This window comes from Rhinatrema bivittatum, chromosome 2 (genome assembly GCF_901001135.1).
Source record: "Rhinatrema bivittatum chromosome 2, aRhiBiv1.1, whole genome shotgun sequence".
NCBI classification, from domain to species: Eukaryota; Metazoa; Chordata; class Amphibia; order Gymnophiona; family Rhinatrematidae; genus Rhinatrema; species Rhinatrema bivittatum.
The window spans coordinates 526134504-526155708 of NC_042616.1; the positions used below are offsets into that span (position 1 = coordinate 526134504).

The window sequence follows — 21205 nt, forward strand, 5'->3', positions numbered from 1 at the left end:
TAGCCACGGGCGCCATTCTTCTAGAGCCAATTTGATGGCAAGTAATTCGCGATCTCCATTGCAGTAGTTGTGTTCCGCTGAAAAGAACCTACGAGAGTAGAATCAGCACGGGACTAGGGAACCAGAAGCAGAATGTTGGCTCAAGACTGCCCCAGCCCCAATAGTGGAGGCGTCCACCTCAACCTGGAAGGGATGGTTTGGGTCTGGGTGGTGAAGACAAGATCCAGCTAGGAAGGCCTCTTTGAGGCAGTGAAAGGCTGTAATGGCTTCCGAGGTCCAGTTCCGGGTATCTTGGCCCTTTTGGGTCAATGCAGTCAGAGGATCCGCCAGTGTTGAGTAATGAGGAATGAAATGGCGGTAATAATTTGTGAATTCTAGAAATTGTTGTAAAGCTTTAAGACCCACGGGCTGTGGCCAATCATGGATTCCTTTGAGTTTTTCAGAGTCCATAGAGAATCCTTGTGAAATTATGTACCCAAGAAAGGGCAGAGTGGACTTTTCAAACAGGCAGTTATCCAATTTCTTGAATAGATGGTTTTCTTGGAGATGCTGAAGAACTGTTTGGACATCGGTGCGGTGTACAGCCAGATCCTTGGAGAAAACAAGGATGTCATCAAGGTATGCCACAACCTTAACATATTACAGATCTCTGAAGTTTTCATTATTCATTCATTGAAATACTGCGAGAGCATTACAGAGGCCAAAGGGCATCACCAGAAATTTGTAATGCCTGTCTCTGATGTTGAAAGCTGTTTTCCAGATGTCATCGGGGCGGATACGCACCAAGTTGTAAGCTACATGTAGTTCCTGTAGGAGTGAATCCGATCACTCCCATGAGGGTGAAGCCCAAGCCAACGCCTTCCCTTCTAGACTAGACAAGATAAAGGTGATTTTCGTGAATTCATCTTGAAAGATGGAGGGCAGCAGAGCAAACTGCATGTAGCATTGGTTGATGAACCCTCTGCAGAGTTTGGAGTCACCGTTAAAATGAGGTGGAGCTGGTAGGGCCAGCAAGGCTCTAGGAGTGGAGGGAGACAGGTGATGGTGAGAGGTAGCCAGTACTGGAATTCAATTACCGGATTGGGCATCAAGCCGGGCATGTAGATGCTCAAGGGAGGAGGCCAGTGCCTCGAGAAACTGTTGCTGTTCTTGTACCTTTGAAGCCAGGCTAGGAATAGCCTGGAGGGCACACGGCTCTGCCAAGTCCATGGCCTTTGCAACCTGTTGCACCAAAAGTGGACCCTTGGGTCAAGGTGGGGTTGATGCTACCCGTAGGAGGGTTCCTACAGGTCCCCACCATTGGCAGGCATAGTGGGCTGATGGTCGGAGGCCAGCTGGTGCTTTACCAATACCAGCCCTCTTTCCCCGCGGGTTGAGCCTTTGGGTACCGGGGCCGGCTGGACTTAGGTGGGCCTCCGTAAGTCATCGTCGATGGAAGGATCGAGGGGTCAGCCCAGTGGCAACAGTGGAATGAAGAAGTCTGTACTGGATGAGGTGGAGTCCCGGAGACCCAGACTCAATAGAACCAAAGTCAGACAGGGGGCGCCCAAGCAAGAACAGGTCGAAGCCTGAATAGGCCAAGTCCAGGACGTAAACTGAAGAAGCATCGTAGGGCAAGCTGGAGTCAGGGCCAACGGCAATCTGGGAGCAGTGGCAAGACGAGGCTGAGGTCTGGACGAGGAGAGAATCAACGGCGTGGTCAGGCAATGCAGAGTCCAGGCTTGGAGTGAGTCGATAGCATAGTCAGGCAATGCAGAGGTCCGGGCTTGGAGAGAGTCAACGGTGTGGTCAGGCAATGCAGAGGTCCGGGCTTGAAGAGAGTCAACGGCATGGTCAGGCAATGCGGAGGTCGTGTCTGAGAAGGTAATCCAAAGGTAGGTTAGGAATCAGGAATGCAGGAACAAGGGAACCAGGAACAGGAGTCAATAAAGAACAGGAACCAGGAACAAGGAGAATCACCAGGAGGCAACGAGTACACAACCAGCGTGGAGACCTGTTGCAAAGGCAATTCTTAGGAGCGGAGCTCTGCCTTAAGTACCGGAGCTCTGCTGATATCATCATCCGGGGCCGTGGCCAAGTTCCCACTTCGGGCCCTTCATAAGACTCAAAGGTGCACGCACGCACGCCTAGGGAGGGGAGCGGCGCTGGACGGTGGTGTCTCTCCACAGAGCACAGGGATCTGCAGCTGAGACTGAGGCACCGAGGGCGGCCCGAGGACGGAGCCGGCGGCTCACCGCTGCCAGGGATGAGGAACCAGGCACTGGATTTGTCTGAGAGAGGTGAGGGGGCCGGGCCGTGGGTCTGCCATGGCCGGCATGCATAACATATACTTCTTGTTCTAAATGCTTTCAATTCTGTAATCTGCTTTGAATAAAATATATATTTTGGAAAAGTGGAATATAAATTAATAAATCAGTTCAAAATAGCATGAATGCCAACAGATGTAACATTTCTTGTTGGACAAACATCCTACTAGTTTTTTTTTTTTTTTAACAACACGTGGTGACCCTTTGGAATCACCAATAATTGGCCCTAGTTCCTGCACCCTTTCAGCTAGTAGTAGGAAATAGAGGGAGGGTGCACCTCCACGGAGCCTGTGGGAATACCTAGCCCCCTGCTGGTATAAAAGGAGGTTGCGTCATAGATAAGTGTGGCAAAGAAGGAGGTGATTTTCTTCCTATTCTTGCTGTGCTAGGTCCCATGGCTTGGATTCTGCACTGAATAGGAAAGGGGTTACTTGCCTTGCTGGTACACAGCCTGTTCAGGGAGGCGTGTCCCAGGGTTTGCTTAAGGGACATTGGACTTGCTTTTGAAAGTTTTCTGTGAGATCCTTTGTATTTGGCCTGTGGTAAGGGACTTTTGGGGAGTCCTTTTTATTGAAAAAGCTGGGAGTAGAGAAGATTCGCTTGCTTTCCATCCCAAACCTGTGAATAGAGCGGGGTGACTCACTGCAGCAGAGTTCCAGTTTTTGCCTTTTTGCCTTTTTCAGGGGGGGGGGGGGGGAGGTTTGCTACCACCCTTTCTGCCCTAACGTAAGGAAAACCAGAAGACCTGATTGTTCCCTGCTGCTTGGACCTTTCATCTGAAAGGTCCCGTGTCATCTGGAAAAAGAGAACTATGAGTTAGAACTTTTTGTTACATCTGGAGATCCTCATCTGAGTCTTCACCATGGGGAGAAGAGGTACAAGGGGGAGTCATACAGGGTTTAAGCCCTGTTTGCCTACAATAGTTTTGGAAGGGGATTTTTCATCCAACTTAAGAGTCCCCTGTTCACCTGGGAAGCTTTTCCATGCACTGGAGGGTGAGTTCATTCTGTGGTCCAAATACTGAGAAAAACTTGCACAGAAGGTAAGTTGGAGAAATGTGATAACCTGTTGTGCTAAGAACTGGTGTGTTAAGTGTCACAATTTGCTTTTGAATAATTGTTCCAGTAAAGCTTTGTTTGGACAGCGAGCTCGAGAAGCCAGAGTATTTTGTTGGCCCTCCATCCCTCACAATGAAAGTGAAGAGAGATCTTTCCATGAGAGAAAGAGTCATCCCACAAACCTTTGGCTTTGGAGTAGTTTTTCTCCTTCTTCCGAAAAAACCTGACACCCCCGGGCCTGCGGGACAGAAAAGAAAGAGGAGTTGGTCCCAGGACCCCTGCCTTCCAGGCTCGGACACCAGAACAGGGGCTCCAAATATGTTAGACAATCCAGAAAGATATAACGGGGCCCAAGGGGGAATGGAGTTGTATTCTTCACCTCAAATAAACCCCGGAGGATAGACTGAACAAACCTATTGTCATGCCAGGAATCGATATTTAAACAATAATGGGAATTAAAAGTATGGAATGCGCTCCACATCGCAGCTTTACAAATCTCAATGAAGGCAATGTCTTATGGCTCTAACATTATGAGCCTTGACATGCCTTTCTAGAGTCAGATCCTCCTGAGCATAGAAGGAGGTGCAATCTGCTATTCAATTAGAAAGTGTTCTTTTGGTTCCTGCAATACCAGGCATGTTAGGGTCAAAAGTAACAAGAAGTTGGATGTACCTCCTATGGGATTTGGTCTACTCCAGGTAGAAGGCGACAGTTTTTTTCAATCCAAACTGTGGTTTGCCCACAGTTTCCTGCACCCTAACCCTGATACTTTCTCACCTGCTGCTGAACACATGGCACTGCAGACCCTGGGGAGGGAAAAGGTGTCAGACCGCTCAAGTTTGCATTGTTGATATCAGGGAGATTTATTTATTTTATTTTTATTTATTCAAACTTCTGTTCTGCTACTTCCTCAATGGTTAAAGCAGATTACATAACACATACACAATTATTACTAATTTTTTTTTATTTAGCCATTTTATATACCTTCGTTTCAAATGAAGATCACGACGGTTTACAACACGACATACATATTATAGATTGACAAATGCTTTCACTGGATGTGTTCATAAAACATTCATTTTAGAACTGTTCATTAATGTGATGGGGGTGAAAAGATTATGCAGGAATGAGGTATCAACTTTTAACATTAGGTAGCAGAGGGATATTAAGTTGACGAGAGAAAGAATAAGTTTCAGTTTTAAATATTTGGGAGGGATGGAAAGTGAAGAGGGATTGAGATGAAAAGATAAGTTCTTATTGAAATTTGTCCATGTAGGTGGAAGTACTGGGTTCAGAAAAGTCTACGTTAGGTTGTAGGCATTTTGAAATAACCATGTTTTTAGGCCACATTTGAATTTCTTTGTTTCTGCAGTTAGTCATAGAGACTCAGGTAGTGAGCTCCATAGTATAGGGCCTACTATGGAGAACATACAGTAAGGATGTGCAGAGGGACGCCATATATCGCATTCGGGATTCGTATTTGTTGGGGGGCAGATACATTGCATTCGGCAAAGGGGGCCCCTGATACGTACATGCGTTAATTCTTATTCGTTTCTCGGCTAAAATTGAATTAAGTACAACCCCCACCCTCCTGAACCCCACAAGACTTACCAAAACTCCCTGGTGGTCCAGCTGAGGGTGTGGGAGCCATCTCCTGCACTCACACCCTCGGCTGCCAGTATTCAAAATGGCGCCAATAGCCTTTGACCTTCTATGTCACAGGGGCTACCGGTGCCATTGGTCAGCCCCTGTCACATGGTAGGCGCCGGCCATCCATTGCTCCTACCATGTGACAGGGGCTGACCAATGGCACCGGTAACCCCTGTGACATAGAAGGTCAAAGGCTATCGGCGCCATTTTGAATACCGGCAGCTGAGGGTGTGAGTGCAGTAGATGGCTCCCGGACCCCCTGCTGGACCACCAGGGAGTTTTGGTAAGTCTTGGTGGGGGGGGGGGGTCAGGAGGGTGGGAGGTTGGTTTAAAATCACCTCTTTAGATGGCCGAATAATTCGGCGAAGATTCGTTGTATTCGTGGGGAATCACGATACATTTCACTTCCCCACGAATACAACAAATATGGCCCTATATGTTGTGGATTACAAATACGTAGGAAACAAATGCGCACCCCTGACATGTAGTCTCTTACTTTTGTTAGATGTGTATTCTGTAATGATGGTACACCCTCTGGCTTAATATCCTAGCAATATTAAGTTGGAGGAACCAAAAATAAAAAAAATCTGCCCGCCGATCAGTGGGTTAGAAAAACGGATGCTCAATTTTACAGGGGTCCATTTTCCTAACCCGTGGCTGTCAGCGGGTTTGGAAACCGACGCTGGTAAAATATAGTATCAGTTGTTGGGGCCCGCTGACAGCCATCTCTATGCTAATAAGGAGGCACCAGGGACGCGCTATTATCCTAGCACCTCTTTATTAGCGCGACCCCCTCATTTAAATAAAGAATTGCACCCCCAGGAGAGGTGGCTGGGCACGCATTGGGAGAGCAGGCACTCAACACGGAGTGCCCGCTCTCCTGCAGTTTTTACTGCATCGGCCTGAATGTAGCTAAGAGTAGCAAATGCACGCTTTAGAGTGCATTTACAGGAGGCATTCCCAAAAGTGTGCTCAGGTCAGGGGAGAAGAAGAAAGTACATAGACTGCTTTTTCAAATCCAGGCGTTTAATTGTCCATGAAAAATGTACCTCCAGAGAATGCAGCTGCAAATGTCTCCAGGTACTTTGAATCCAGGCAATTTTTAAAGTGAAAGTACACTTGTAATGTTTGCTTTGAAACCAGTGCAAAGTCTATGGGTAAAAAGTATCAGTGGACATTGTCCCAATACAGACAATTTGAAAGTTGAGTGCTGCAAGTCCAGGTTTCATTTCCATATCCTGCTGCTAAGATGCATGCACTCCATAACCTTTTCTGTAACTTGAAATACAAGTTCCCCCCTTAAAATCTCATGGCAGTCCCAAAAGCCATTTTTTTGCATTGTTCATTCTTTTTTTTTTTTTTTAATTCTGTTGAACAGTCTTCATGTCCTATGATGCAACTAAATAGATGTTTATATTCTTTTATTTGTTCCAACTTGATTCCATCAGCAAATATTTCTATAGTTTGGGCTTTTTTCCCCTTGTTATCACAATAATTTTCTTGTTATTTAAGTTCATTTATAGATCTTATAGGTTACACATAATCTATTTATCATCGCTACTTACTTCTTCATAAGGATGTTCACGGCTAGGTCTTTCTTTTGGAAAGGATAGGTCAAGAAAGTCAACCAAATAGTCAAATCCATCTTTCAATGGGTTGAAATCATCATCAGTTTCTATCATCTATAAAAAGCAAGAATAGAAGGCCAGGCATGGTGAGTACTGTGTCTTATATATTAAAACGTCATGTAAGTGTTGACTTGAATGCCTATACTGCTCTTGAAGTAGTTATCAGTCTTTCCTGCCCTTACTAGTAACAACGGCACTAAAATTATCTCCCAGCCGTACGAGCTTGATTGACTGCATTAGATTGCTCTTTATCTATTTCCCCTTGGCTGGGGTATGAAGGCAAGACAATCTGCTTCTCATGCTGGGCATCCTGGTACCCCTCGCTCCAATAAGTATACCTAAGAGAGCTGTCTGGAACTGAGTTTCAATAAATAATTTCAAACCTTGACTCAACAATCTGTGGGCTGCCCTGTCTTAAAGAGGCACAGGCCTGATTTTGGCCCTGCCCCATATCAGTTGCAGATGCTGCTCTTCACGAGTTGAAAGTTCACCCGTATTTCCAGCACCTGGGATATGACTGGGTGGCAGTTGGGCTCTGTACCTATTCTATACAGAAGGCGCAATTACAGAGCCACATATGCCAGGCTGTCTTGGTACCTGTTTAAAAAAGTTGGCTTCAAGTTTCTGTATTGCATTCATTTAGAGAAGGGTGACAGGCAAACAGCCTCTCCCCCAACAGGGAAAGGGGTGGGAGAAGATAGAGAAAGGGAGTCTGCCACAGGAAGATCCAGCATGAGAGAAGCTGCCATGAGACCCCAGTCTGAGATAGTGAAAGAGACTGCCATGAGACCCCCCCCCCCAAGTCTGAGAGCGAGATTGCCATGAGGATCCCCCTCCATTGTAAAATAAACTTTTCTATACAGAAATGGTAATTAGACCCTCCCATAGCCTGAGGGAGGGTGCTGGTTCCATGGATTGGAGAGAGGACTGTCCATTCCAGACACAGTGCATTAAGCTCCTTGCACCATGTGCTTGAAAACAATGTCTCTGCCCCCCCCCCCCCCCCCCCCCCCCCCCCCCTCGTATCATGGGCAACAGTGCATTGGGCACGAGAAACGAGCTTTGCAGGATCTGGATGAGGATTTTGGTGGGAGGCTGGGGGATGATTCCAATATTGTACTATAATTTAAGCCCTGCTTGAGAGAATTCCAAGATCCTACTGCTGCTCCATATTAGCTGACCCCATCACATCTCTAGGGGAGCTCAAAGCAGCTGTACTGCTGCTCCGAGCAAGCTGGCTGTGGCACCTTTCCTTTTTGGCATCCTAGCATTCTGGGCAGATGAGCATATGAGCTTCCATATCTAAACCAACACTCAGACCCCACTCCATTATTTTACCCTACTTCCTCCCACCGAACCTTGATCCATTGTTCTTGAAAGAGTTTTCCCTACAGAAAATGCTACTTTCTTGTAATTCATTAAAACTTGCAAAAATATTTAACAAAGTTGATATTCAAAAGGGTATGTCAGGTAAGTGGCAGGCTTACCCTGGATAAGCCTGCTACTTGGGGTCAGACCAAGGGTCCATCAAGCCCAGCATCCTGTTTCCAACAGTGGCCAATCCAGGCCATAAGAACCTGGCAAGTACCCAAAAACTAAGTCTATTCCATGTTAACTTTGCTAGTAATAGCAGTGGCTAATTTCTAAGTCAACTTAATTAATAGCAGGTAATGGACTTCTCCTCCAAGAACTTATCCAATCCTTTTTTAAACACAGCTATACTAACTGCACTAACCACATCCTCTGGCAACAAATTCCAGAGTTTATTTGTGCATTGAATGAAAAAAAACTTTCTCCGATTAGTTTTAAATGTGCTACATGCTAACTTCATGGAGTGCCCCCTAGTCTTTCTATTATCTGAAAATGTAAATACCTGATTCACATCTACCTTTTCTAGAACTCTCATGATTTTAAACACCTCTATCATATCCCCCTCAGCCATCTCTTCTCCAAGCTGAAAAGTCCTAACTTCTTTAGTCTTTCCTCATAGGGGAGCTGTTCCATTCCCCTTATTTATTTATTTAAAAACTTTTCTATACCGTCGCTAAGTTATATACCATCGCAACGGTTTACAAATAGGCACATAGACTAAGGTTAGTAAATCTAGGATATCGTACATTCTAACAGGTGCCAATAAAGTTCGGTTACAATTTCATAAATAAAATCATTATTTGAGTAATGTTGGTCAAGTCCAGGTATATTATTGAGTTACTATCTCTTTGAGATATTACTTCTTAAAAGTAGGATTGAGTAAATTCATTCTCATCTGCATTACTCTGTACATTCATTCTCTACCCTCCACACTCTTTAGTGAAGGCTTTTTTAAAGAGCCATGTTTTTAAATTTTTCTTAAAAGTTTTGAGATTATCATTTTGGTAGCCCTTCTCTGTATCTTCTCCATCACAATTATATCTTTTTTGAGATGCGGCAACCAGAATTAAACACAGTATTCAAGGTGCGGTCTCACCATTGAGCGATACAGAGGCATTATGATATTTTCCATTTTATTCACAATTCCCTCACTAATAATTCCTAACATTCTGTTTGCTTTTTTGACTGCCGCAGCACACTGAACCGACGATTTCAATGTGTTATCCACTATGACACCTAGATCTCTTTTTTGGGTAGTAGCACCTAATATGGAACCTAACATTGTGTAACTATGGCATGGGTTATTTTTCCCTATATGCATCACCTTGCACTTATCCATCATCTGCCATTTTGATGCCCAATTTTCCAGTCTCACAAGGTCTTGCTGCAATTTATCACAATCTGCTTGTGATTTAACTACTCTGAACAATTTTGTATCATCTGCAAATTTGATTACCTCACTCGTATTTGTTTCCAGGTCATTTATAAATATATTGAAAAGTAAGGGTCCCAATACAGATTCCTGAGGCACTCCACTGCCCACTCCCTTCCACTGAGAAAATTGTCCATTTAATCCTACTTTCTGTTTCCTGTCTTTTAGCCAGTATGTAATCCACGAAAGGACATCGCCACCTATCCCATGACTTTTTACTTTTCCTAGAAGCCTCTCATGAGGAACTTTGTCAAATGCCTTCTGAAAATCCAAGTACACTACATCTACAGGTTCACCTTTATCCACATGTTTATTAACTCCTTCAAAAAAGTGAAGCAGATTTGTGAGCCAAGACTTGCCTTGGGTAAAGTCATGCTGACTTTGTTCCATTAAACCATGTCTTTCTATATGTTCTGTGATTTTGATATTTAGAACACTTTCCACTATTTTTCCTGGTACTGAAGTCAGGCTAACCGGTCTGTAGTTTCCCGGATCACCCCTGGAGCCCTTTTTAAATATTGGGGTTACATTAGCTATCCTCCAGTCTTCAGGTACAATGGATGATTTTAACAATAGATTACAAATTTTTACTAATAGGTCTGAAATTTCATTTTTTAGTTCCTTCAGAACTCTGGGGTGTATACCATCTGGTCCAGGTGATTTCCTACTCTTCAGTAAGTCAATCAGGTCTACCACATCTTCTAGGTTCACCGTGATTTGGTTCAGTCCATCTGAATCATTACCCATGAAAACCTTCTCCAGTATGGGTACCTCCCAAACATCCTCTTCAGTAATCACCGAAGCAAAGTGCCCCTTTAACCCCTTGATCATCTAATGGTCCAACTGACTCCCTCACAGGCTTTCTGCTTTGGATATATTTTAAAAAATTTTTACTGTGAGTTTTTGCCTCTACAGCCAACTTCTTTTCAAATTCTCTCTTAGCCTGTCTTATCAATGTCTTATATTTAACTTGCCAACGTTTATGCATTATCCTATTTTCTTCTGTTGGATCCTTCTTCCAATTTTTGAATGAAGATCTTTTGGCTGAAATAGCTTCTTTCACCTCCCCTTTTAACCATGCCGGTAATCATTTTGCCTTCTTTCCACCTTTCTTAATGTGTGGAATACATCTGGACTATGCTTCTAGGATGGTATTTTTTAACAATGACCACACCCTCTTGCACACTTTTTACTTTGTAGCTGTTCCTTTCAGTTTTTTTTCTAACTATTTTTCTCATTTTATCAAAGTTTCCTTTTGAAAGTTTACCATGAGAGCCATGGATTTGCTTACTGTCCCCCTTCCAGTCATTAATTCAAATTTGATCATATTATGATCACTATTGCCAAGCGGCAATTTGGGTGGGTATATTCAGGGGCAATTTGGGTGGGTATATTCAGTGGCAGGCTTACCCTGGATAATTTGGGCAGATATATTCAGTGGCAGACTTACCCTGGTTACAGTTGGGTGGGTATATTCAGTGGCAGACTTATCCTGGATACATATGGGTGGGTATATACAGTGGCAGGCTTAGCCTGGATATATTTGGATGGGTATATACAGTGATAGACTTACCCTGGATACATTTGGATGGGTATATTCAGTGGCAGACTTATCCTGGATACATATGGGTGGGTATATTCAGTGGCAGACTCACCCTGGTAAGTGTCGCTGAATATCCTGGCTAAAGTTACTCGTAACTTCCTGCTCACCATATCGCTTACTATAGACCTCAACATTTTTATCTTATCTCCCCCTTTCATTTCTTTCCTTTAGTGAGTACATTTTGAGATCATTAAGCCTCTCTGTTTAGAGCATGGCTTCCCAAACCTGCCCCACTAACCCTAGTCAGTCAGGATTTTGGAATATCCAGAATGAAAATGCATGATACATTTGCACACATTGGAGACCCAGTCTATGCTGATTCATCTCCTGCATATTCATTGTGGATATCCCAAAAGCCTAACCAGCTATGGTGTCATTAAGATAGGTTTGGGAAGCCCAGATTTAGGGTTTGGGTACTAGTTCTGTACCACTTTGAAAATCATTTAATAATCTTTGGAGTTTTGGCCCACCTTTACAAATAAGACTTGAGAAGACTTCAGGCTTATTGATATTAAAGTACTGCTTTCATCCTCTCAATGTCTTTATAAATATATCATTCCAGAAATGTACTATTTTCTTCAGCTCTTGAAAACTTTCCCATTCATTTGACTCATGCACATATTTTTACAGGCAAGCTCAAGCAATAACATGTTCTGTAGTTTACTTCAGGGGTATTCAGTAGAGAGGGAAATGTATTGTCAAGACCAATACTGTTATCAGTCTATGGGGTTCAATTTTTCAAAGGTTTAGGTGTCTAACTTTGGAGTTAGGCATTTAAATCAACCCCTCTGAAAACTAAATCTGAGCACCTAAATTAGCGTTAGACTTGTGTCTTGCCCGCTGCAGCCTCAGATAGGAGTGGAGAAATCCTGGATGCCTTGCATGGGTATTCCTTGGGCAACTACATGAGGAGCCTGCTCATGGGAACGCTACACTGGATTTGGTACTGATACACGGAGACAGAATCACTGACCTCATTGTGGAGGAAAAACTTAAGGTCTAGCAATCACAGTAAAGTGCTATTCAGTATTAGAGTCAGATTTCGACAATATTGGAAAAAGGCTCCTGGACTTTAGGGCAGCTGACTTCAAGATTACAAGTGATAGAATTGAGAAAGACTTATCAGAAGTCTAGGACTGGAAGTACATAGTGGAATGATGATCAGCAATAAAAATATAGAGAAAGCAATAAATCTCTGTTGTTAAGGATGCGCTTTTGCTGAAACAGAAACAGGGCATTTTAATGAAATTTCCTGTTTCTTTTTCAAAATGAAACGAAAGAAAAATGGATGAAGATTTTGTTTGGTTTTGAGGCTGCTGCCTTTAATTAAAAAAACCCAAAAAGCCCCTCCCTCCCACCTGCAAAACCAGTGAATATAAAGTTCTCTGACTTCCCCATCCCTCCAACCCCTTCCTCCCTATTCATGGGTCTAACATGGGGAAAAGGCAATCCCCAGTTTCTCCTAACCCTAGAGCTCTGGGTTTTCAAAATGGCCAGCGGTCAACTCTACCGTACAAACACAATGACGCTGGCCTCAGGTTAACTGAGAAATCTGGAGAAACAGGGGCAGGAGAGACTGAGGAATGATCACTGCCTACTGAAGACTCATGGATAGGATAAGAAGGTGTTGGAGCGGTGGGGCAGGGGGCATGGAACCTTTTGTATTTGCACATTTTGATGGCTGGGAGGAGGGGACACTTTCTTTCCTTTAGTTATTTTCTGGGTTTTTTTTTAATCAAGAGAAATAAAGGTTTTCCGGTGTCCCACTCTGTGCAAAGTAAATCAGCAAAGGGAAGAGGGAAAACAGGCCATATGCTGCTGTAAGGCTGTAGCGGGAATTGTAAGAGGAAAAATATTCAGAAAATAGACGAAAAACCCAGGAGGGTAAAAAGACAGGTGGAATTTCAGGAAAAGCAAAGGGAGGCAGATAAGAGAGAGGAGCAAGGACCTAGAGTAAAAGAAAAAAAAAAAAAACAGCACAAGCAATCAAGAGGCGACAACTGTGAAGGAGAGGTGTTACACCCAAAGGGGGAACTGTAAAGATTAGTAAGGAGAAGCTAGGATTAACAGTCAGAGAAGGCAGAGATCTTAAATAAGTTCCTTTACTTGGTATAGAGACACAGATGATGGGGAAGAGGATTAGAAAACAGCAGGCCTGCATTGCATTTTCAAATATAAGTGCGCTATTTCCAGTCAAATTTATCTCACACAAAAAAAGCAGGTACAAAGTCCGCAGGCCCATGTATGCATGAGCAATTTTGAAAGGGAAAGTATGCATGGACTTTGCACCTGGGTGGTCTGTTTTGAAACTTGCCCCTTAAAAGCACTGATATAATTAACATGTTCCCAAAGTTTATGTCTAAATTAAGAATAAAATATTATTCTGCATTATAATTACTCTTTTTCCTATCATATTTGTGTTTTTGGTTTAGTTTTTACAATTCTTACTCTCTATCTGCTGATATTTCACTCTGTCTTTGTTTTCCCTCTTCTTCCCATCTCTCATTTCTCTTGCTCTATTTGGGTTCTATTTGTGATCTTTTCTCTCTCTCACAATATTCTTGTTACAAGACAAGTCATGGTAGCAAAGAATTATGAGAGTAGCCATGATGTGAACATTTCTGCTATGGACCCTGGAGCTAGCTGAGAAAGCCATCTCATTTCACATAGGCCACCTTGGCTGGGATCTGAACCAGTGGTCTAGCAGCGAAAGGATCTGTAATGCTGTGACCATTCCTCTCAGTCAGCATGTCTCCACCCGTGTGATGGAAGGGTTAAAAAGAACTGCGAATTTATTACACAGCTCCATTCTCTTCCTGCTGCACTTTAACTCACTCCGGAAGTAATTTTCAAAGGAGTTACTTGTGTAACCGTAAAATACTATTGGAGCAATTTCAAAAGCCATTTTCATTCACCATATGGTGCAGCAGCACATGAATATCCTATGGACAATTCAATGGCTATATGGTAGCAATTTTCAAAAGACCACTTACATAGCTAAAGTGCATTTACACATACTTTATGTGTGCAAATCCTTTTGAAAATGACCTTCAGTGTGTGCTCTATCAGTAGATGAAAGTGAAAACTTAAGGGGCTCACATGCATCTCCTTCCTGCTGTCAATTAGATCTGAACCTGGTTTTCCCATTCATCTAATGCTTTCAATTAACCAAAGCACACCCTCATTCTGTCAAGGGTGCATTTTTTTTTGGCAGAAGTCTGGGGCCATTCCTGTCTATGACCAAAAAAATAAAAAAACAAGTAATTACTTATCATTGTACTGTATGATTACCTTGGGCAGTCTATTATTTATTTATTTGTTGTTTTTATTATACCGATGTTCGATTTGCATATCACCTCGGTTTACAGCAACAGAGTGTTGCAGGAAACGGGGCATTTCCTTTGTTAAATACAATTGAACGTTTAATACTGTTAACAGATAAAAGTTAAATACATTTAAAATCCTGACAAACGTTAAGGACACTTCACTAAACATACCTGTATACAAGATTGTAACCCTTAAATCCAGCCCAAGTGAAGTACTCTTCAGTCCATGAAGGGTAGAGAAATATTTCATCATCAACTGATGCATTGATGGCAGTCAAGTAAGTGTCAAGTCCCAAGGATTTCTTGAAGACTGCAGTTCCAGTGGAGGCTCAATTATGCTACTGCTAATGTGACAAGAGACAGAGGGAATGAAAGTTCAATGAAAATGCAGCGCGTGTGGTAGAACTGTGAATAAGTGCTTACAGCTATACGTATGCCCCGACACAGTAATGCATTTGAAGAAATCAACTTTGGAACGAAAGTTTGGCTCAAATTTACTTTAGCCAAAAAAAAAAAAAAATAGTTAAAGAGATTATGAGAAAATACCTCATACCCAACAACATAAAATTATGCAAAAGGAGTGTGAAGCAAAATATGTGGCCAAGATCAAATAATAATAATCAACAAGATGATCTCAGTACCATAGATATTGAAAAAAAGGTCTAGCAACAGAATATATCAACTGGCCCACGAATGTGAATGTCATAAAAATTTTTTTTTATCACTTGCCAAACCCTGCAACAATTCAACTGCAAAGTGCCTCATGGCTCCGTCCTCGTCCCTATGCTACTTGATATTTATATGCAATCTTTGGGAGAATGCATTCACAAATCTGGGGTACGGCACCATTTCTCTGCAGATGATCTGCAACTCTACACTGTTTTAGGTCATGGGCAATACAGAAGCAGTGAACAGATTGATCAGTGTCTGAGGGCCATTGTAGATTGGATGCAAATAAAATCCCACAAAAAAAAAAAGAGAAACCCCCAAAGATATATAAAACTAAACGCTCAGGACATGAATATTCTCCAGTCTTGGATGGGATGGCTCTGCCCCTGAAAACATGTGGTCCAGTTGAGATGTCATTCTAGTCTGAACTTAATATGGAAGCACAAATTATGCTCAATGCTAAGAGAGGTTTTGCCTATTTTAGGAGATTTTGCCAGTTTCTCCCTCTTCTTGACCTGATTGACATTGCTAGGATTCTCCATTCTCTAATTACTGTTCGACTGGATAATTATAAAGCATTTCATGTGGGATTACCACTGAAAGACATTCCAAAGCTTCAATTAGTGCAAAATGCAGCCACCCACATTCTAATTGGCCTGCAATACAGGGCAGTGGCTGGTAGTGACATTTATTGGGGATTCACTCTCACTCTCGCTCCCTTTTCACTTCCAACTCCCCCCTCAACGCCAGAGTCACCAACAATCTTGCTCCCTCTGCTCCCAACATGGTTTACAACAAGAATATGAGTATAATAGGCATAAAGGGGTAGATTTTCAAAACACTGCCTCCATAGCATGCAAATTTTCTCTCATGCATATTCATTGTGGATATCATGAAAACCCGACTGCCTAGTGGGGTCCCCAGGACAGGGTTGAGAACCACTGCCCTAATGCCTACCTAGCTACCCCAAATTTTTTAATCTTTTACTTACTGCTCCTCAGGGGCAGAGGCAAGTTAAGCGAGCCGGCCGGCTGCCAGTGCACGCTTCCCCGTGACACCGTACAATGGTGCTGACCTGGCCCGCCCCTCCCCACCCAGACCCCGCCCCCAGCCCACCCTTTGAAGAGGCCCGGCATTTGTGCGCATACCGGGGTTTATGCGCGTGGCTGGGACTCTTTGAAAATGCGCACAGCGCGGCAAGGCCCGGCCATGTGCGTAAATCTCGGTTTTTATGTGTGCAGGCCTTTGAAAATTGGGCCGAAAATGTCTAAAAACATCAGCAGAAAATAATCTAACACAATACCATTTCTATTCCAAAACTACACTCATCTTCTACTAAGAAAGCAAAACAAATAAAAAACAAACAAACCTGGAGAAACAGCATTTATAACAAAATATGCTTTATCCCACCCTGGGCAGCAATGTAATCTGACTAGATGCAATATGGACCAGCACCAAAACCTGGGAATTGCTACCGTCCTTTCTTAAACCTGTAATTTTATTGTATTGTATTTGTTAACACTATTATGGAATTCTTTTTTTTTACAAATGTTTCTTTTCTTGAAAACTCACCAACCACCTCATTTATCTCCCTCCCCAGGCGTCAGCCACCTCTGGGGGCAAGTGGAAGGAAATTAGGCACCCTAAGCAAACCTTACAGCCATGAGCCTGCCCTCCTCCAGCCCACCTCACACACAATTTAAAAAATAACGCATTTATAATAACAGATTTTATGTGAAAAAGAACACATTATAATTGAGTTAAATATATCACTTGCAATATGGATATTATATTTACATGCACAGCTGTGATGCCAACCAGAAAACCCTGCATAAAAAACCAAAAAGACCCTTGGAACCCATATGGTATTAGGCCTATTGTAAAATGTGTTGCGTGTGGGCTTGGCCCTCAGAAAGCCACAAGTAAAGTGAATTACAATCATAATATACTAAACTTCTCATACCAAAACAGCACTAACTGTTACAATATACTTATGAAAAGGCAACACTGCAAATATTACACCAGGTCCTAAAACACCAATTCACCTCATTAGGAAAACAGGATAAGCCAGGCTGCTATACTACACAGAAACTACACATTAGCTGAATACCTCACCTCAGTCACACATGCAGAACAATACAGAATAAAGAGAAAATAAAGCACCAATACAAATGTGCAGACAAAAAACTAAACTGGAGCTGCAAGCTAGATTCCATATGCAAACAGAATCACCACCATACCGTATAAAAACATCAAACAATAAAATAGAAAACTATAAAACTATCAGTAATAGTAAAACCACACTCAGAAAAGAATATTTCAAAACAGCTGACAACTAGAACAAAATAATGTAAAAAGACATATAGTTTTAGAAATTTTCCAAACGCCAATAAAACATTTCAAAACAGCAGACACAGCAATAACATCCAATAATTAAACTAATAAGGATTTAAAAAGTCCATCTCCATTCCTGGGAACTTTTGATGTCCTGAGCTTTTCTGGATTAGCAGGGGAAGAAGGGGTTTGTTTGCACACAAACTTTCTCCTCTCTCTTGCACACTCATGCTCAGAACACATGCTCAATCTTGCTGCAACACACATGCTTAGACCACACATGCTCAGTCTCCCTCTGGAAGCACAAGCAAGGGGCAGGAGCAGCAACGTCTTTCTTCAATCCTCATGACCCCTCTCTTTATTTGGGCCATGGGGCCAATGCTGATCTGCCTCCTGGTCTTCCTCCTTCTGGCACCCAGGCCAATGCCAGTGTTGCTGCCTCTGGCTTCTTCTAACTTTTAAGACCAATGCTGCTGCTTTCTACTCTCAGGGGGTCATTTTCAAAGGAGTTACGCATGTAAATGTGACATACTATCGTAGCAATTTTCAAAAGCTATTTACTCGAGTAAAGTGCACTTACTTGAGTAAATCCTATGGACAATTCAATGGCATATATTGTAGCAATTTTTGAAAAGCCCACTTACTTGAGTAAAGTATATTACTCGAGGCAAAAACCAGTTTTGGCTCGAGTAAATGCTTTTTGAAAAATCTACCCCTCAAGCGTACAGGCCCAACCCTGCTACTTCTGACTACGCAAAGCCCTGCAGACCGACCTTGCTGCTTCATGCTCTTTCAGGCCTCTTGAGCCATTGCTCTTGCTCCAGACGCATGGGCCAATCCTGCTGCCTTTTGCTCCTTCTGGTGTAGAAGTGATGATACCTCCTTCCTGCCAGCACAGGAGGGGAGGAGGAGAGGTCATTGCTGCCCCAAGGACTGTAGCACTCTAGGTTGCCACCTAATTCTTCCACTGGCCATCCCCAGCGGTTGCCCTCCCTCCCAATCCATTTTCTTCTCCAGCAGTCTCACTCCCCCCCCAATCCCACACACTCTCCACCCAACCCAACTCCCTCCCCAACTCTCTCCCCAGCAATCTTCCTATCCTTCTCCCCCCACCCCATCCCACCATAATCATCCCTAGCAGTATCCCTATTCCCCACTCCATCCCTAGCAGTCTCATTCTCCCCGTCCCTCCACCCCCTTGCCAGCTCTATCCTACCCTATGTCCCTCCCCACCCGTCTCATTCTCCCCCCAACTCATCTCCCCAGCAGTCGCAGTCTCCCTCTGCACTCATCCCCTCCCAATCATTTTGCCACATTGTAATTCTCACTGTAATTCTCACCCTACCCACCCCCAACCATGGTAGTTTAAAACACCCTTTCTCCCCCTCAATCCAGCAGTCTCAATTCTGTCACCCCTTATCCTCTCTTCTAATCTTCCCACTGAAACCGCTACAGCTCATCCCACCATGGCCTGATGAAAATAGGAGGTAAGATATATATTTGTGTGAGCTTGTATGTGTGTGTGTGAGAGCCTATGAGTGTCTGTGAGAGCATCTGTGTGGGTCTGTGTGAGATCCTATGTATGTGTTTGTGTGTGTCTGTGTGAGCACATATATGTATGTGTTAGAGCCTATGTGTTTGTGTCTGAGTGAGAGCTATGTGTCTAGGTAAGCACAAATGTGTGTGTGAGAGCCTATGTGCATGTCTGCATGAGAACCTATGTGAGTTTGTGTGTATCTGTATGAGAGCCTATGTATGTGTGTATCTGTGTGAGAGCCTATGTATTTATGTGAGCATATATGTGTCTGTGTACTTGTATGTGTGTGTTTGTGAATGTTTGTGTGCCTGTGAGAGCCTATGTATCACATATAGGCTCTCACAGGCATGCATACACACATACATAATGTATCTGTGAGGGAGAAGGAGCCTGTGTATGTGTGAGAGAATGAATGTATTATTGTGCGTGTGTGTGAGAGGGAAGATAAAATTTGTACAGCCCTACTTCCCCCAATCTCAGGGTGACTGGAAATCAAAAGATCCCAGGTATGGAGAGCAGGAGATTTTTAAAATTGTTATTAGTTGTAATTATTGGGTGTAATTTGATGTTTCTGCTCTTTTGAAATATTTAATAGTGGAGTGCCTCAGGGATCTGTACTTGGACTGGTGCTTTTTAACATATTTATAAATGATCTGGAAAGGGGTACTAAGAGTGAGGTGATCAGATTTGTGGATGACACAAAATTATGCAGAGTAGTTAAATCTCAAGCGAATTGTGATGAATTGCAGGATGATCTTCCAAGTCTCTAAGATTGGGCTTCCAAATGGCAGATGAAATTTAACGTGGACAAGTGCAAAGTGATACATATAGGGAAAAATAACCCTTGCTGTTGTTACATAATGTTAGGTTCTATCTTAGGAGTTACCACCCAGGAAAGAGATCTAGGCGGCGTCATAGTGGATAATACATTGAAATAGTCAGCCCAGTGTGTTGTGGCAAACAAAATAGCAAACAGAATGTTAGGAATTATTAAGAAGGGAATGGAAAATAAAATGGACGATGTCAAAATTCCTCTGTATCACTTCATGGTGAGACCACACCTTGAATATTGTTTGCAGTTCTGGTTACCGCATCTCAAAAAGGATATAGCTCTACTGGAGAAAGTGCAGAGAAGATCGACCAAAATGATAAGTGGCATGGAATGGCTGCCCTATGAGGAAAGGCTGAAGAAGTTAGGGCTGTTCAGTTTGAAGAAGAGACAACTGAGGGGGATATGATAGAAATCTACAAAATCATGAAAGGACTTGAACAAGTTAATGTAAATCGGTTATTTACTCTCTCAGATAATAGAAGGACCTGAGGGCACTCTATGAAGTTTGCAAGTAGCTCAATTAAAACAATCGAAGAATTCTTTTTCACTCAGCGCATAGTTAAGCTCTGGAATTCATTGCCAGAAGATGAGGTTACAGCAGTTAGTGTAACTGAGTTTAAAAAAGGTTTGGAAAAGTTCCTAGAGGATAAATCCATAAACTGCTATGTTGGTAATTAATAAGCAATAGTAGCTGTGATCTATCTAATGTTTGGGTACTTGCCAGGTACTTGTGACTTGGATTGGCCACTGTTGGAAACAGGATACTGGGTTTGATGGATTCTTGGTCTGACCCAGTATGGCATGTTCTTATGTTCTTATGTTATTATGCCTTCTTAGCTATCAGACCAATAAAACAGGAGGTTAGGTTGTCTAAGAAAGCCGTTTAGGCATATGTGGATTTAGGACACCAAGGAATGTCCAAGTTAAATCTTTATTTAAGAGCAGACGTATATTCTGTACTTGTGCCCAACTCAGGCCGAGTTTTGCCCCACCAGGGCCTGCCTCAGGGGCTGAATAACAAGAGCGGAGATTTAATTACTGCATCGTTATATTTGTACCAAAAGAGTGTGTGAATTTTGGCGCTCTTAAGTTAAATTTTCTGGTTCATTTAGTGATCACCTATATACAGCCTCTGAGGCAGACCCTGGTGGGGCGAAACTCGGCCTGAGAAGGGCACAAATACAAAATATACATCTGCTCTTAAATAAGGATTTAACTTGGACAATTCTTAGCTATCAGGCCTGCTTTATCTAGAAAACAACTTTTGACTCTTATGGGTAATATATGACTCCTTATCATACAGCCCAAATAACCAAGTTTTGGGGTCACCAGAGAGATTGATTCCCAGAAGAGAGAAGCAGCAAGTTCTTACTGACTTCTGGGAGGGTAGAGGTTGGGACACTGATAGGTTGGGAGGAGGGAAGGATAATGAAGCGATCCTCTGTTCTTGGTTCTGAGT

The 21205-nt window shown here is 42.9% G+C and overlaps 1 protein-coding gene across 1 annotated transcript in view; it reads right to left on the reverse strand.

Annotated features, from left to right (window-relative positions):
- The window catches only part of LOC115085142 (cytidine monophosphate-N-acetylneuraminic acid hydroxylase-like), a 266549-nt gene that overhangs the window by 19686 nt on the left and 225658 nt on the right, over positions 1-21205 (reverse strand). The window contains 3 exon segments of the mRNA XM_029590791.1: positions 6580-6696; positions 14542-14696; positions 14699-14718. Of these exon segments, the coding sequence (XP_029446651.1) occupies positions 6580-6696; positions 14542-14696; positions 14699-14718 (292 nt within the window).